Here is a 19,068-nt window from a genome sequence, read left to right as displayed (position 1 = left end):
TTTGCAGGCAAATGGATGAAATTGGAGGATATCTTGCTGTGAGATAAGCCAATCTCAAAAAAACAAATGTCGAATGATCTCTCTGATGAGCGGATGATGACACATAATGGGGGGTAGGTGGGGTTAGTGTTAGGGTTAGAGTTAGGGTTAGGGAGGGGGGCAAGAATGGAGGAAGGAAGGACTGTATAGAGGGAAAAGAGGGGTGGGAGGGGTGGGGGAAGGGAAAAAATAACAGAATGAATCAAACAACATTACCCTATGTAAATTTATGATTACACGAATGGTATTCCTTTACGCCATGTACAAACAGAGAAACAGCATGTATCCCATTTGTTTACAATAAAAAAAAGAAAACCCGCAAAACGAAAACAAAAAAAAATGGCCATACTACCAAAAGCGCTAAATAGATTAAATGCAACTCCTATTAAAATTCCAATGATGTTCTTCATAGGAATAGAAAAAACAGTCATGAAACTCATTTAGAAAAGAGGCTCAGAATAGTCTAAGCAATCCTCTGTAAGAAAATTGAAACAGGAGGCATCGTAATACCAGACCTTAATTTATATTCTAGAGCTATATTAACAAAACAACATGGTGTTGGCACCAAAACAGACATGAAGACCAGTGGTACAGAATAGAAGACACAGAGACTAACCCACATAAATACAGTTATCTCAGACTAGACAAAGGCACCAAGAACATACATTAGAGAAAAGATAGCCTCTTCAACAAATAGTGCTGGGAAAACTGGAAATCCATATGTAGCAAAAGGAAATTAGACCCGTATCTCCATGCTGCACAAAACTCAAAATGGATCAAGGACTTAGGCATTAGACCAGAGACCCTGCACCTACTTGAAGAAAAAATAGGCCCGAATGTCCATCATGTTGGCTTAGGAACTGAATTCCTCAACAAGTCTCCTAAAGTGCAAGGAGTAAAATCAAGAACAAATAAATGGGATGTTATCAAATTAAAAAACTTCACAGCAAAGGGAACAATCAATAATGTGAAGCGAGAACCTACAGCAGGGGAAAAAATTTTTGCCACCTACACCTCTGATAGGGCATTAATTTCCAGGAAATATAAAGAACTCAAAAAAATGTAACACCAAAAAAACAAATAACCCAATCAATAAATAGACAAAGGGACTGATATAGACACTTCACAGAAGAAGATATATGATCAGTTAACAAATATGATTACACAGTGTGACTGTATTTCACGTACAACCAGAGAAATGAAAGTTGTACACCATTTGTGTACAATTAATCTAAATTTTAAAAAATTAAAATAAATAAATAAAATGTTCAACATCTCTAGCAATTAGAGAAATGCAAATCAAAATGACTCTAAGATTTCATCTCACTCCCTTCAGAATGGCACTTAGCAAGAATACAAGCAATAGTAAGTGTTAGCAAGGATGTGGGGGAAAAAGTACACTTGTACATCGCTGGTGGGACTGCAGTTTGGTGCAACCACTATGGAAAGCAGTATGGAAATTCCTCAGAAAAGTTGGTATGGAAACCATTTGACCCAGCTATCCCACTCCTAGACATATACCCAAAGGACTTAAAATCAGCATAGTACAATGACACAACCGCATCAATGTTTATAGCAGTTCAGCTCACAATAGCTAAGCTATGGGACCACCTAGGTGCCCTTCAACAGATAGATAAAGAAAATGTGGTACACATACACCATGGAAATTTACTCCGCATAAAGAAGAATGAAATGATGACATTTGCTGGTTAGTGGATGAAACTGGAGACTATCATGATTTGTGAAATAAACCAATCCCAAAAAGCCAAAGGCCAAATGTTCTCTCTGATATGCAGATGCTAACTCATGTTTAGCAGGGTGGAGGGAAGAATAGAAGTTCATGGATTAGACAAAGGGGAATGAAGGGAAGGAATGGGAGGATGGGAATAGAAAAGATAGTAGAATGAATGGTACATATCTTTCCTATGTTCTTATATGAATACATGACCAACATAACTCCACATCACATACAGTCACAAAAATGGGAAGTATACTCCATGCATGTCAAAACACATTTTACTGTCATGTATAACTAAAAAGAACAAATAAAATTTTTTAAAAATCAAAAAAGAGTTAATGAAACTTACCTGAGTTCATAAAAATAGGAACCATGCCTGTAATTATATAGATTTCCTTTGTATTTTTATTAATGTGTATTTTTTATATACCTGATTGTTTAAGAATAAGACATTATGCGAAGGCATATAGTACCTGTTCTCTGATGAGAGGAAAAACATTATTTTAATCTTTCTATTTTGTTATCGGTATAGTAGCTCTATCAATATTTAAAGCTATTTCAAATAGTGGTTGTTTTGCAGTGTTTAATGTTGAACCTGAATGGAAAAGCCCATCCCTTTCACCACCACCAATAAAGAAAAAAGTGTTGGGGGAAGAGATTGCAGTATCCCAAAGAGAAAAAAAATCTCTTTCCCATGAGCAATTTAAGCCTAACCTCTAAAACCTAAGTATTCTGAGTAGAAGTATACCAAAACATCACACTGTACCCCATAAAGATACAATTATTATCTGCCAATAAATTTTTAAAACCTTAAAAAATCTTCAAAATTTTATTTAGGAAGTTTAAGTAAAAAATATAATTACTCTTTTGGTATATATACTTAGGTATACAGATATTATTCAAAATGTTCACTGAGCTATCTATATTGATAAAATAGTTAACTTAAAGAAAATAAGAAGAGGATACCATAGACCACAAAGAATTTGTGGATTCTGATACCTGTCAGTTCTTTCTTTTCATAGCTAGATCTAATGCCTAAATAATATATATTAATCTTAAGATCCAACAATATATTAGGTCACATTTCTTAGTCATGGATATTTGAATTTAATATGTTAAATACTTAAATAAGCATATGCATAGATTATTTAAATTACCAGTTATTAAAAGTTGCAATTATAGTCTGAACAAGTAATGAGTTAATCTAATGTGCAATTCTATCTTTTCAGTTTAGAGATGAAGCAGAGTATATGTGGCGGCTTGTTCGTGCTTATGGAGACATGTGTGTGTTATCTACAAATGTACAAGAAAAGAAACATTACGCTAATATTGGTAAATATTTTGTCAAGACTGATTATTCTCAAGTGGCAATTATGATCTACAATAAACTTCTAGTGAATTGTAATTAAATCCAAATAATCTTAATTAAAACCAATATGTTTAATCTATTTCATATTCTGGTAGCAAAAAATAGTTTCAGAACAGAAAGTTTTCTTAGAGCTAAAGTATACCTTGTTTCAAAATATTTGAGCATAGAATAGGCAACAAAAAAACCCTCAAATTTCACCTTTTAAGTTTATATAATTACAGAAAGATAAAACATTAAGTGGTAGTATTTGAGGAACAATAATAGGCAGAGGACTATTGTCACCAGCAGTAACCTACCACAATTAAAATAACATACCTTATGTACATCAGGTAGTACTCCGGAGACCACAAGGAAATAAACTCTCATGTTTTTTCAAAATAGATCTCGATAAATGAAGATTAATCTTGAGTTGATAATGTTAAAGCAAAATGATGAATAAATGGTGTTCTTTTATACTGTCATCTATACTTTTTTGCAAGGTTTTAAAATTTCCCTAACAACAACAACAACAAATAGCCAGAATGTCAAATTGCTGTTAGTGGTATCATTTTTATATTTCAGCTTGACTCTCAGTGAATGCCAAAACACTTTCTTATAAACGCTCCTAACTGCTGTCTCTCTGAGCTCCAGCATCATGATTTTGCATCATGACCCCCTTTAATTCTTCTTTTATTCCAGAGCTGACTCTTTCCCAGGTCTTCTCTTCTCTAAGAGAGCCTAGCTCTCTGTTGCGTTTATTCCCACTAAAGGAAGTATCACCAAACGCTTCGTGACACTCCAGCCTGGAGATATGTTTCTGGAATGACCTCGTACTTTAGTCTTCCTCCAGTGGGGAAGATCAGAGGACCTCCCTTCTTGTTTGTCACATATTCATTATCAGCTTTGTGGATCAGTTTTCTGGAGCAGTTTTTCCAGTTTGCAGGCTGAATACAAAGTAGAATTCTAGAGAAGAGATTTATTAACTTCAAGGAAAATAAAAGTTAAACCAAATAGAACAAAGGAATTTATTTTCATATCTACTGAGAAAATAAAAGGATATCTATGTAAAACTTTTGACACTTAAGGAAATCAGATATGATTTTTTTCTTAAGCACTTACTCTACCCTGAGCTTTACATTAGCAGGGAGCAGGTTAAGATCAAAAAATAGGATAACGGAATAGATATAGTCTCAAAATAGACTATGGGAAGTTTATAACTTTGAGGGAAGGCACTTTTATTCAAATAATCATATGTAGAAGGAAACAAACTGGAATGAGCTATTATCCAAGAAGAGTGCAGGGTATTAACCCATCCAGTTCCAAGTGTTTGGTTCTGCAAATATTTCAATGAAATTGACATAGGTGCATTAAAATATGTTGTAAATCATAATCTAGAGCTTAGTGTATGATTTATTATCATTAATAATAGAAGCGAATATTATTGCTATTCATTCCTGTTACTTTCCTCAGAAGAACAAAACTATAAAAACATAAATATTTATTTCAAAGTTAACATAAGTGGTGTTATTTGTTTTTCCACTTAAGTTTTTTAGGTGTTTCATAAATGGGATGATGGTACATAATAGATTTTGAGATTGTATAATAAGGAGGATGTGATTGCAGGGGCTGGAGGTTGGATACTGGGAGGTCTTTTTTATTGGAGTAACAGTTTTCCATAGGGTAAAATTACTTTGAATCTCTATTTTTAAATGGTTCAGGAGTTAAATTGAATTCATGTATGGGATGGTGAAAATGGAAAAGATATATGCTGGAGGAAATCCAACAAGATGGAGCATAGGATTGAAATAGGATGTCTAGGAAGAAAAGAAGGGGGAGGGACAGAGGAAGAGATGGAGGGAAAAGGAAAACGGAAGAAAGAAAGGAAGGGAAGCTTATTATGCCAAAGAAAAACGAGAAATACCTCAACTGTGTTCGTTCAGATATTGAAATAAATTGAAAAGAATTCCTTTTATTCATCCATTTAAGAAAAATCTATTCAAAATTATTGTATCCAGAATCAATTTTAAAATGAGGGTTAGAGGGAAGCAGAGGAAAGATATAAAGGTGATTAAGACAATAACACACCAAGGGGACTGGAGCTGTGACTTAGTGGTGAAGGGCTTGCCTGGCATATGTGAGGCCCTGGGTTTGATTCTCAGCACACATATAAATAAATAAAATAAAAGATCCATTAACAATGAAAATACATATATTAATAAATAAATAAATAACACACTAAGGAACTTACTGTGTGGAAAAGATCAACAAAGCACCCATCAATTATAATTTAGTGTGTGTGCTCAGTAAGGTCATGACCAAGTACACTGGAGCTGAAAGTAAGGATTCAGGCCAGCTATTGAAGAATGTTGGATTTGGTATAAAGGAAGAAGTACTGACTTTTTTTTTTTCCTTGCAATAATGTGTTTATTATGCTAAGGAAACTTTGACCTCTGAAAAGTGCAGAATTCTTTTATGAAACTCATAATGAGTATACCATTATGCAGTATATTTTGGAAGTACTATAATTGACCATAACTTGTATTCCAAACAAAATAGAATTTTTTTTTTTCTTTTTGGCAGGGAGGTGGGTACTGAGGATTGAACTCAGTGACACTTGAGTGAGCCATGTCCCCAGCCTTAATTTGTATTTTATTTAAATACAGGATCTCGCCGAGTTGCTTAGTGCCTCACTTTTGCTGAGACTGGCTTTGAACTCGAAATCCTCCTGCCTCAGCCTCCAGAGCCACTGGGATTACAGGCCTGCACCACTGTGCCTGGCTAAAATAGAAATCTTACATTTAAAGGAATGTTACTATACTCTTCATGATTAAGTAATCAATATAAATGTCTCAAAAAAGATCACAAAATACAGTTCTAGAAGAGAAATAACTTTCCTTTGGGGCTTCAGCTGCGCAAGTGAGACTGGGAAACCAGCCTGTAGACTTCCCAACTTTGTGTATTCTAAAAGTGATGGAGTCACCTCTATTTTGGTCATGTGGTAGTGCACTGAAAGTTTTATTTGGCAACATATCTAAAAAGTTGATTTAGTTTTAAATATTTTTACACTAACATTTAAAATTGCTAACTCCTTTAATATTTGTACACAATATAAAATCAGTTATAAAATACTTTTTAACTTTTTTCCCAATTAATGTAGATTTCTATATAGCCAGGTTCCCTTTGGATAGAGATATAAAGTGCCACCTAACAAATAAACGAATGGGAGAATGGCTTTAGAATTGAAGATCCTTATTTGTGAAGGTTATCTCAACCACTTATGCTAGAAAGGCATTTTCTATATCATTGGATAGTCTTTTCAAGCCAAAAAAAAAAAAAAAAAGAAGCAGCAGCAGCAGCATGGGGGGGGGGGAAGAAGGTATAAAACAAAATGATCTCTTTGAGAAACAGTCTCAGAATGTGATTCTGTCTAAAGCATTTTGATTTTTTGAAGTATTAGGCACACCTCTGCCCAAAGTAATTATTACATGATAAAAGTTATTCTACACTAAGTGAAATGACTTGGGGAAATCATTTCTGTCACTGCGCCTCTTCATTATTGCAGGTGCTTCAGCAAGACTATGATCTTCCTTACTCCTTTTGACAGTCACTCACTCTACTGTGTTCTGTTTCTCCTTGCTCTTTTTTTTTTTTTTTTTTTTTTTTTTTTTTTTTTGCTATTTACTTGTTTGTACCTGCTACCTATTGACCTGTGAGAGCCCTAGAAGGTCAAGGACTGTGTCTTATTTGACATTTTATTCCCAGATGTAGCACTTAGTAGTCACTCAGTAAATGTTGTTTGAATTGATTACAAAAACAGTTTCTATTATGCTTTGAAGTAATGACTGAATGACTTTTCTCCTGCTTGGTTAAGTCAGTTAATCCAGTTGGTCTTGAACCTGAGCATACATTAGAATCATTGGAGGAGAGTTAAAATGCAGAGTTTATGATTGAGCAGTCTCCCATATGGTGAAAATGTGTTTTTCTAACACATTTCCAGGTAATGATAATGCTTTTGGTCTTGGACATACTTTAGGAACCACTGACATAATTACAGAATCCACCTCCCAACAACTCACATGAAGGTACTAAATTTAAGTATATTTACCTTTCAGGAAAAACTTTAGGTGAAAGAGCTGTTGCAAGAGCACCCATGAATGGATACTGTCATCTGTGGTAAGTCTACAGGATTTATGCTGTCTTTTGGGTTCTAACATGCTCTTTATACTTTGCAATGGATTTTTAAAATTACAGTTGACCAAATGAACTTGTCAGCCATGTTCACTGAAAAAAAAAAAAAAAAAAGTGTTTACTAGGTAGTACAGCAACTATTCTATTTATTCTCATGTATTTATCTTTAAGCATATTTTAAATATTTAAGTTAAACTTTCATTGAAGATTTCATCAATGAATCTACTAAGTCTAATGTCTTTGCAGGTGATAAATTACAGTTAAATCTAACAACATAGCATTTTGTTTGAAAACATACTGAAATAACGCCGTGTTTCTAAACAAAATAAAGAATGCTTCAAAGAATTAAAGTTGCTGAGTCATGGGATACAAATTCCACAGGTCAAGGAAAAGCCAGTTATAATGCAAGAAAGCTCACACACAGGGAGAATTTAATTAGTTGGGTGGCATAGATGAACATCCCTAGGGCAAGAAAAAAAATTATTTGTGATTTTGTTTTGTACCCTTTGTGTATTAAGAATTGTTAAACACAATGAGAAGAAATGCATTGCTTTTAGTTATTGTTCTTCCTTTTAGTTGCATTTTGACAATATGTTTTAATTCCTTAGTTTTCTTCTTTTTCTCCCCAGCAATACAGATATCTTAGATGCTAAGAAGATGAAGTGAACATTTATGACCCTTTCTTCAGCCTTAGATATTCATAAATCCACCCTTCTTTGGGGTTATTTGATTCCCTAGGTACACTCTCATGCAAAAATCTCTCTCCAAACAGCTGATTTTGCACAGGTCCCCATTTTTCACAGGACCCTCAGGAAATTATTTTTGCCCACCTAACAGGTACAAACCAACTTCCCAGATCATACCTGTTTCTTTGGCCTGCTGTCAGCAGGGGGAGCTCCACGACAAACTCTCACAAAAACTCCTGGGGCAGGAATCCCATAGTGTTTCCTAAATCCCCCCAAGTTCTGAAAACAAAGGCCAAAATATGAAAAGGTCTTTAGAAGCTGCCCTCACTTGGCCTAAGATGAGGTGCAAGCCTGGTCCCAGCCTTCTCTCATGATAGGATGGGAAGTGGGACCCCAGCACCCTCATCCTATAGAAGTCCACTCCCCAGCCCCAACCCCACCCCACCTCACCATCTCTTCCTCCCTCCGACGTCTTTGCCTTCTTGCATATGACCAAAAGATGGCTAAGCCACAATGCCTGCAGAATTTGTGAATTATTTCCCTAGCATGCCTTGCATGGGTAGAGCATCTTGATTTAGGAACTGAAGCACCTAGTAGATAAAGTAGATAAAGATTATTCTTACCCATGGTGCTTCTGCAAAAACTCTATGAAAGGATAATTTTGAAGTTACATCCTGGTATAGATTTTTAAGATCAGTTCCCTGTGTTGGTGATTATTTCCATAGCCACATTTACATAGATAATGTGATTCACATAATATTAAAATGTACTAGTAAATTAACATGTGTATGTGTTAAGGTACTTCCTATCTTGCATTTTTAGGAGTTACTGTAGTGAATTTGTACAGATGAAGCTATTCTTCCCCCCCACCCTATTCCTTCGTAATTGGAAGTGTTTGGCACTTGGTTAGCTAGATTAGGATACAGAAAGAACACTCACATTTTGCTCCGAACTCTAAACTTCTTCCCTTCCCCACCATTTCCCTTTTCTTCCTTCTGCCCCACCCTACTCTTCTTCTTCCCCTGAAGCTCTTTCTCTGTTGTCCTCATCCTTTTCCCATACATTGATCTGTACCTATGAAGAATCACAATTAAAATGTACATTTGATGTTAATCTTCAACCTAAGGACATTTACCAATGTGAGTTACCAGTTTTCAGAGAGGAAAGATATTGAATCTTGTCTGAGGGTTTCCTGAGTACCTTGAGATCCATCTTATAAGCATAGATTATGCTGAACTCACCCTTAGTAGGTTGCCCCAGTCTATCTTCTACTAATCTGACTGCTTTTCCATTTTTAATCATTTTTTAACTTTTTGTTGTGAAATAAATGCCTTGTCTGTAACAATGAGATTTAACTCCAAGATTAAATTTCATCAATATATATGAAAAGCAGTGATCCAAATGTGTTTCACTTGATTTTTTAATTTGGTATCAGTTTTTAATTTAAAAAATACTCAAATGTAACTGGTGGATAAAAATTAATAAACTTGAAAATTAACATTAATTTTTAGAATGTATTTTATCTACTGAATGCAAAAATTTTCATTCAGTTAAATAGTTGAGGTAAAAGGTAATGATGAGACTTAAACTTTGACTTGAGAAATAATGGGTGAAATTTAGGTAACCCTATTCCATAATTAATTATAAGAGAACATTGAGAAAATATCTTCTTTTGATGGAATCTTTTTCAGTATGTTAAGATGTTAATAAAACCTTTTCTCATTCATTCAGCATCAGTGACAAAGTATGGCCTGCAGGCCAAATCTGACTGCCTGTTTTTATAAATAAAGATTTACTGGAGTACAGCCACACCCATGCAGTTTGTTCATAGCAGCAGAGTTGAGTAGTTGCAAAAGAGATTATCTGGCCTGAAATATTTACCATCTGGTCCTGCAGCAAGTTTACAAATATATGGTTTGCAGTGTTATGCAATGGTCTGTTACTTTGAAATAAAAGATGTAATCTTTCTTTTGGGGGGGTGCTGGGGATCGAACCCAGGGCCTTGTGCTTATAAGGCAAGCATTCTACCAAGTGAGCTATCTCCCCAGCCCCAAAAGATGTAATCTTTAAGGTTAATTTTCATTAAGGGTTAATAATAGGTAATAACTTAGAAAAAAAGGGTCACTTTAAAAATGTAATTTTCATCTTTATATTTTCCAAAATGAATTACTTAGTAACTTTAAGGCTGCATAAACTTTCTATATGATTTTGTTGTTTTTGTCAGACAAGGCTAAAATAATTCTGAAATCAAGAGAATAAAGTGACCAATGGATTTGCAGCTTGTAGACCAAACAGGGCTAGCCTTAATCATAAATAATGTCTTACATATTTATTGTACTCTACTGTTTGCAAATTATGTCCACATGCCCTATAGCATGTGATTCACAGAACAGGCTGTTTCCATTTTCTAAGTGGGGTAAGCAAAGCAGAGTGTGATTGGTAATCAGTTTACACAGTAAGTGGAAAAATAGGAACTAGAACTCAGATCTGGTATTACATACTGAAGTCTTTCTTCTGTGGCAGTATGCTGTTTTCATTTTCTCAATCCATATAAATTGCTTTGGTGTTGAATTAGAAAACACTGCAGGGAAACTAATGGGGTTGTTTTAGTGCTCATTAAAACAGTATGCTTGTCAACTCTTAAGAATGTCTTTGGACTTGGGCTGTAGCTCAGTGGTAGAGCACTTGCCTCAAATGTGTGAGGCATTGGGTTCAATCCTCAGCACCACAAAAAATAGATATGTAAAGATATCGTGTCCATGTACAACTATGTTAAAAAAAAAAAGAATATCTTTGCCCCATGTGGTAACACATGCCTATACTCCCAGAGGTTCAGGAGCCTGAAGCAGGAGGATCGTGAGTTCAAATCCAGCCTCACCAAAAGCAAGGTGCTAAGCAACTCAGTAAGACCCTGTCTCTAAATAAAATACAAAATAGGGCCAGGGGTGTGGCTCAGTAGTTGACTGCCCCTGAGGTCATCCCCGGTACCCAAACTACAACAACAAAAAATACAGAATTTTTGTCAAAGCATTTACAGTTAAAACGACCTCTAGGTGGAGATAATATACCACATTGTTAACTTTTTTCAGCATTTCCATCAACCTGAAAGTTTGAGAAATAAAACACTATGTTTTTTAAAAATTAACAATATTACAACATAGCAATGCCCTAAGCAACTTAGCAAGACCCTGTCTCTAAATAAAATATATAAAAGCACTGAGGATGTGGATCAGTGGATAAGTGTCCCTCGGTTTAATCTCCAGTACAAAAATAACAATATTAAAAAAGGCACATAGGTAGAATTGATTGAAAGAAAAGAAGTGACTGTTTTGGGAGAAGGTAGCCAGGTGACCTTGAAATTATAATATGTAAGAATATAAATAATGTTTTAGATTCGAAAGAAACATTTCAAAGAAGACCATGAAAAATAAAACTCTAGTGACATTTTTTAAAAGGGAAAAATGTATATATTTTATATAATAATATTTATGCAAATCATGGGTTTTTCATTTTCTTTTTTCTTCACTTGAGTAACTTGGAGAGAAAGCAAAATAAGAGCTTAGAGACATGCATAAGTAGTTCTGTTTTTCAGAAAATACAAAATCAAACCCACCTCTGTAAACTATTCCTTTAATTTTAATGCAAAGAGGTGATTGAGCTGTTTTTTGAATCACTAGATGAGGAAGTAGACTCAACACAGATAAATCTAAAATGCAACATAATTTTTTAAATATTTCTGTGCCAATAGATGAAGTGGAGAAATCTGCCTAGTATACATGGATTTAAGCAAGGCATTCTACATCCTTGTAGACAAGAAGTAGATATGTAGGCAAGCTGATGAGTTATTCATGCTGCCTGAAGGATTTGAGTACAGTTTTTTAAAGATCATGTGAATTTGGGGGTGATTCTAGGTGAAGTCTATATCTTAGACCCTAATGTGTTCACAAATTTTCTTAGTAGATAAAAATGTAGAATGTATGCTTGCAAAAGTAGCAGATAAAAGTAGCAGGAACAGAGTGTATGATGGATAGCAATAGTAATTCAAAAGATTTTGACATGCTAAAAATTATACCTAAGCTATCTTTCCCTCTGGAGATATCCCACCTTCTCCCTTGAATGTGTATTTCTCCCTTTAACCCATAGGCATCTGTCTTCAGATTGCCCTCATTCTTCCTTGAATATGTATCTACTTTCCTAAATAAACCTCCATCTATGTCTGTGAAAAAAATTAAACATCAAAAATTTTAAAAATTGTATCTTGACAGCTGCTCTTGGTTGGAGCAGGAAGATGGTGGCCACAAACTTGACAAAAAAGTCTCTGGAGTGGATCAACTCTAGGCTCCAACTCCTTATGAAAAGTGGAACACATACGCTAGGGTACAAGCAGACGCTGAGGATGATCAGACAGGGCAAAGCGAAATTGGTCATTCTTGCCAACAACTGTCCAGCTTTGAGGAAGTCTGAATAGAGTCCTATGCCATGTTGGCCAAAACTGGTGTCCATCACTGCGGTGGCAATGATATTAAATTAGGCACAGCACGTGGAAAATACTACAGCATGTGCACACTCTCATTGATCCAGGTGATTCTGATATCATCAGAAACATGCCAGACAGACTGGTGAAAAGTAAAACATACGAAATTTTTCTTTAATAAAACTTGGCAGAACTTGTTTTAAAAAAATTTTTTAATTATACCTAATACTATGTGAATCAATAGAAATGCCGATGAAGGAATGGAAAGAATGGTATCAGAAATACCTAATAACATTAGAGAAAAACCCAAATTTGAATAAAGTGTGAAGTTTAATTAGTAATAATATATTAATATAAGTAAATTGTGACAATTATCTATTAACATTGCATAAAATATGGGTACAGTTATGACAAATGTACCATAGTTATGTTAAATATTAACAACAGGGAAAACTAGGTGTGGAGTTTGTGGAAACTATCTATACTGTCTGTAAATTTTCTGTAAGTCTAAAGCTATTCCAAAAGAAAAGTATATTTAAATACAAAGTGACCTAAGGTTTTAAGTGAAAATAAGTTGGAAAATCACAATTCTCATAACAAAAAAGGAAGTTTTTATAGGAAGTTGTGGGAATTTTGAAAGGATTGAGATTATTCCACAATCTCGAACTCGTTGGGGAGTATGATAACAGAACTTCAGGGGGCATTTCAAAAGAACGTGGTAAGAAGACAATCTGAGTAAGCCTATATCCTTTTTTTAAAATGGAATAAATAATTAATAACCTTCCAAAAGAGAGATCACTAGATCTGGATGAGTTCATTGGTAAATTCTCCCACATATTTAAGGAAGAAATTACTTCAACTTTCTACAACCTCTTTCAGAAGATAGAAGCAGATTATATATTTTCCAGCTCATTCTGTGAGGCCAGCACAACCTAAATATCAAAATCAGCAAAAACATTATAAGAAAACTACACATCAATATCTCTCATAAATGTAGATCCAAAATTTTCAACACGATATTAGCAAACTGAATCCCAACAATGTGTAAAAAAGAATTATATACTACAACCAAGTGGAATTTATCCCCAAGGATATGCAAGGTGGTGATTCAGTATTTTGAAATCAGTTAATATATCACATTAACAGACCAAAGAAGAAAAATCCCATGATCATGTAAACAGATTCAGAACATTTGACAATATCCAACATCCATTCAAGAAAAAACAAACAACAAAAGTCTGAAAACAAACAAACAAAACAAAGTCTCAGCAAATATGAATAGAGGTGAACTTCCTCAAGTTGATAAATGTTTTAGTCATCTTTTTCATCACTGTGACTAAAGGACCCAACCAGAACAATTTTAGGGAAGGAAAAGTTTATTTGGGGGCTGATGGTTTCAGAGGTCCCAGTTCATAGATAGCAGGCTTGAGATGAGGCAGAACATCATGGTGGAAGAGTGTGGTGAAGGGAAGCAGAGAGAGCAATCTCCAACTTGCCAGATACCCCAAAGCCATACCCTCAATGACCCACCTCCTCCAGCCACACCCCACCTGCCTCCTGTTACCACTCAATTAATCCCATCAAGGGATGATTCACTGGTTGGGTTAAGGCTCTCACAACCTAATCATTTTCCCTCTAAACATTCTCACACTGTCTCACCCATGAGCTTTTAAGGGCACCTCACATCCAAACCATAACAATAAAAAATATCTACAAAAATCCTACAGTTAACATCATACTTAAATGGGGATAAACTTGCTTTCCTGCCATTAAAATAAACTAAGATTAGGAACAAGGAAAGGATGCCTCTTCTCACCACTGTTTTTCAACATTCTACTAGAAATTATAGCTAATGCAATAAGACATGAAAGGAAATAAAAAGTATATAGGTTGGAAGTGAAGGAATAAAACTGTCTTTATTTCCTGATGATGTGATTGTCTTTATAGAAAATCGAAAAGAATTAACAAAATATCTCATGATATTAAGCAGGTTTGCAGGATATAAGGTTAAGTACAAAAGTAAATCACTTTCCTATATACCCAGGAATGAACAAATGAAATTTGAAATTAAAACACATTAACATTTATACTAGCAAACCTAAAACTGAAACATTTGTAAAAATCTAACAAAATATGTAGAGGATTTATATGAGAAAGACTATAAAACTCCAATGAAAGATATCAAAGAATGAAAAAAAATGGAGAGTTATTCCATCTTCATGAATAGAGAGACTCAATGTTGTCAAGATGTCAGTGTTTCCCAAGTTGACCTATAGATTCAACACAATCCCAGCAAAAATCCAACAAGTTATTTTATAGATATCAAAAACTAATTTATATGGAGAGGAAACAGACTCAGTTCAATATCAAAGGAAAACAAAGCCAATGGACTAACACTTCTCAACTTCAAGATTTACTATAAAACTATAGTAATCAACACAGCATGACATTGCAGGGGCTGGGTAGGGGGTAGGGGGGATTGGAACAGAACAGGGAACCCAGAATAGACTCACATAAATAGAGTCAGATGGTCTTTAACAAAGGAACAAAGATGGTCTTCCAGAAATAGTGCTGGAACAACTGGATATCCATATGCAAAAAGAATGAAACTCCAAAGTGATCATAGACTTAAATGTAAAATGTAAAATTATAAAACTCCTGGAAGATAACATAGGCAAAAAACCTAGATAACCTTGGATATAGCAGTGGCTTTTATATATAATACCAAAGATACATTCCATGAAAAAAAATAATTCATAAAACAAGCTTCACTGAAGTTTAAAAGTTCCATGAAACACAATGTAAAGAAAATGGGAAGACAAGCCACAGACTGGGGGAAAGTATTTTCAAAAAAATATATCTGAAAAAGGACTGTTATACACAATATACAAAGATTACTTTTAACTCAACAATAGGACAACAAACAACACAATAAAGAAATGGAACAAAGGCTTACACAGTATGGCGGGCGACATTAGCTAGCGCTCTCTCTACCCTCTGTAAGGGGAAAGCAGCGGACTACAAGAGACTGAACTGTATCTGCCTCTATTTCCAAGAGACTCACGTTCAACTTTCGCTCACACACACACATACAAAGCCGGGAAAATTTTATTAATCCTTTTTAAAAAAATAAAAAATAAAATTATAGCAAAAAAAAAAAAGAACCTGAACTTTAATAACAGCTGGAACAAAACGCAGGGGCAGCGGTGGGAGAAGAGATTTAATTTAGTTGATTTTCTGTGGTTGTTGGTTGTTCGCAGTCTCACGGTGATGGAAGCTGCACATTTTTTCGAAGGGACCGAGAAGCTGCTGGAGGTTTGGTTCTCCCAGCAGCAACCGGACGCAAACCAAGGGTCTGGGGATCTTCGCACTATTCCAAGATCTGAGAGGGATGTACTTTTGAAGGATGTGCAATGTTCAATCATAAGTGTGATAAAAACTGACAAGCAGGAAGCTTATGTACTCAGTGAGAGTAGCATGTTTGTCTCCAAGAGACGTTTCATTTTGAAGACATGTGGTACTACCCTCTTGCTGAAAGCACTGGTTCCCTGTTGAAGCTTGCTAGGGATTACAGTGGGTTTGACTCAATTCAACTTCTTTCATTCTCGTAAGAATTTCATGAAGACTTCTCATCAAGGATACCCACACAGGAATTTCCAGGAAGAAATAGAATTTCTTAATGCAATTTTCCCAAATGGAGCAGCATATTGTATGGGATGTATGAATTCTGACTGTTGGTACTTGTATACTCTGGATTACCCAGAGAGTCGGGTAATAAGTCAGCCAGATCAAACCCTGGAAATTTTGATGAGTGAGCTTGACCCAGCAGTTATGGACCAGTTCTACATGAAAGATGGTGTTACTGCAAAGGATGTCACTCGTGAGAGTGGAATATTTGTGACCTGATACCAGGTTCTGTCATTGAGGCCACATTGTTCAATCCTGGTGGGTATTCAATGAATGGAATGAAATCGGATGGAACTTATTGGACTATTCACATCACTCCAGAACCAGAATTTTCTTATGTTAGCTTTGAAACAAACTTAAATCAGATCTCTTCTGATGACCTGATCAGGAAAGTTGTGGAAGTCTTCAAGCCAGGAAAATTTGTGACCACCTTGTTTGTTAATCAGAGTTCTAAATGTCACACAGTGCTTTCTTCACCCCAGAAGACTGAAGGTTTTAAATGCCTTGATTGCCAGAGTGCTATGTTCAATGATTACAATTTTGTTTTTACCAGTTTTGCCAAGAAGCAGCAACAACAGCAGAGTTGATTAAGGAAAATGAAGAAAAAATGCAAAAAGAGAACACACATAGAAGGTGGTGGCTGCTTTATTGATTCTGGGGGCCATGCTTTCCATAACCACCACCTTGTAGTTGCAGAAAGCCCTAGATGTAATGATAGTGTAATGATTTTGAAGTGTTTGCATTATTATATCAAGGAGTTAGATATCTTGCATGAATGCTCTCTTCTGTGTTTAGGTATTCTATGCCACTCTTGCTGTGAAATTGAAGTACATGTAGAAAAAAACTTTTACTATATGAAACTTTACAACACTTGTGAACATAATTCAATTTGGTTTATGCACAGTGTAATATTTCTGCAGGTATCGTCCAAAATTCCCCACAGACAAGGCTTTCGTCCTCATTAGGTGTTGGCCTCAGTCTAACCATCTGGGACTGTTCTATGAAATTGCTGCCAGAACTTTACATCCAGTTACCTCCACTTTCTAGAACATATTCTCTACTGATGTTATTGAAACCAGTTTCTACTTCATACAGATGTTTTCTTGCAATAGCAATTAAATTTTTCTTCCACAAAAAAAAAAAAAGAAATGGAACAAAAACCTGAATGGATACTTCACCAACAAAGATATATAGATGGCAAGTAAGCATATGAAAAGAGGTTCAACATCATATGTCTTCAGGGATTTGTAAATTAAATCAACAATGAGATGCCAATATATACTTATTAGAATGGCCAAAATCCAAAATCCTGACTACACCAAATACTGACAAGGATATGGAGCAATAGGAATTCTTATTCACTGCTGGTGAAAATATATAATGGTATAGCCATTTTGGAAGACAATTTGAAAGTTTCTTATAAAACTAAATTCTTGCCATAGTATCCACAGTCATACTCTTTGGTAGTTATCAAAGAATTGAAAACTTATTTCTATACAAAAACCTGCACATGAATGCTTTAATAGCCTTATTCATAATTGCCCCAAATTGGAGGCAACCAAGATATGTCAGTAGGTGAATGAGTAATTAGATTGTGGTATATCCAGGTAATGGAATATTATTCATCACCAAAAAGAAATGGTCTGTTAAACCATGAAAAGACCTGGAGGAACCTGAAGTACATATTAATAAATTTTAAAAGGCCATCTAAAAAGACTGAAGACTGCATGATTCCAGCTATACGACATTCTGGAAAAGGTCAAACTTTCTGGAAAAGACAGAAAAGAAATGGAAGGAGGGAGAGAGGAATAAAGAGAGTATGGAAGATTTTAGGGCAATGAAACTGTTCTGTAAGATATTACAGTAGTGGATACACATCACTGTACATCTGTCACCAAGTGTGAACCCTAATGTAAATTATTGACTTTGGGTAGTAATTATGTGCCAGTGTATCATGAAATCAATGTTCATTGATTTTACCACATGTAGGATGTTGCTAATGGGGGAGTTTTTTAATTTTTGTTTATTACATGAGAGAGTATTTGGGAACTATCTGAATTTCTGCTCAAGTTTGCTATAAACCTAAAATAGGTATTCTAAAAAAAAATGTGTATTAATGTTTTGAAAAGATTATGGCAAAAGAAAACATATTGAGGCCTCAAGTTACCATGGCTGTTTTGTAAAGGAGTTTTGAGAGTCTTTTTCTGGGAATCTACTTTTCTTTTCTTTTTTTTTTTAAGAGTAAATAGGCAAATTGCTAAACAAATATTATGTCCATTTTTTAGTCACAATCATTTATATAAATTTTGTATTTTCAGTAGAATAAAGTACATCATTCATGGGATGCATGATTCTAACAACACTATTTCCAGGAAGGGTTGAGGGAACTGGTGCCTCACGTTAATGTCAAATATTGATTATTTTTCATGCCTTGCACCTATATTAATGCTTTTTGTTAAATATTAATGAATGCTTTAGCTATGCTTTTTAAATGTTATATTTTGGTAGTATTTGATTTAAAATTTTACTTGATAGCCACTGTTTTGATCCTTTTCAGGTATGCAGTTTTGTGTGGCCAAGTGTCTGAGTTTGAGGGCTTACAAAACAAAGTCAACTATGGACATCACTTCAAGGTATTTATTAATATTAAAAATGCTTTAATGTAGTTGTATATTTAATTAACTGGTGTAAATCAGACTATTCAACAAATTAAGCTCTGGGAACATTTATGTTGTTTAAATTGAAAGTAGGAAATAAGATGGCACTTTTTAAGCTATAGTGTGACAAAAAAAGAATCAAACTATTAGGGCGATTAAATATTATTACTGTTCCAAATCCTGAAATAAGTCACATAGGAAACGAGTGCTATTTTTTCAAAGACACAGGGTTAACCTTTTAGTTGTGAGCT

General features: G+C 34.8%; 1 protein-coding gene and 2 pseudogenes across 8 annotated transcripts in view; all 3 read left to right on the top strand.

The window, feature by feature from the left end:
* Nucleotides 1-19,068, top strand: part of RMDN2 (regulator of microtubule dynamics 2) — a 97,075-nt gene that overhangs the window by 54,465 nt on the left and 23,542 nt on the right. For all 6 annotated transcript variants that reach the window (XM_079109884.1, XM_079109888.1, XM_079109885.1 and 3 more), the window contains exons 4-6: nt 3,007-3,109; nt 7,238-7,298; nt 18,718-18,793. In XM_079109884.1, the coding sequence (XP_078966010.1) occupies nt 3,007-3,109; nt 7,238-7,298; nt 18,718-18,793 (240 nt within the window). The remainder of the gene's footprint in view (nt 1-3,006; nt 3,110-7,237; nt 7,299-18,717; nt 18,794-19,068) is intronic.
* On the top strand, nt 11,156-12,629 carry LOC306643653 (large ribosomal subunit protein eL30-like; annotated as a pseudogene). Its single transcript has one exon. The product of its transcript is annotated as a large ribosomal subunit protein eL30-like (transcript).
* Nucleotides 15,674-16,797, top strand: LOC306643649 (S-adenosylmethionine decarboxylase proenzyme-like; annotated as a pseudogene). Its single transcript has one exon. The product of its transcript is annotated as an S-adenosylmethionine decarboxylase proenzyme-like (transcript).

This window comes from Sciurus vulgaris (assembly GCF_902686455.1).
Source record: "Sciurus vulgaris genome assembly, chromosome: 14".
Lineage (NCBI taxonomy): Eukaryota > Metazoa > Chordata > Mammalia > Rodentia > Sciuridae > Sciurus > Sciurus vulgaris.
Note: the sequence above shows the minus strand (reverse complement) of the source record. Positions and strands in the feature narration are given on the sequence as shown.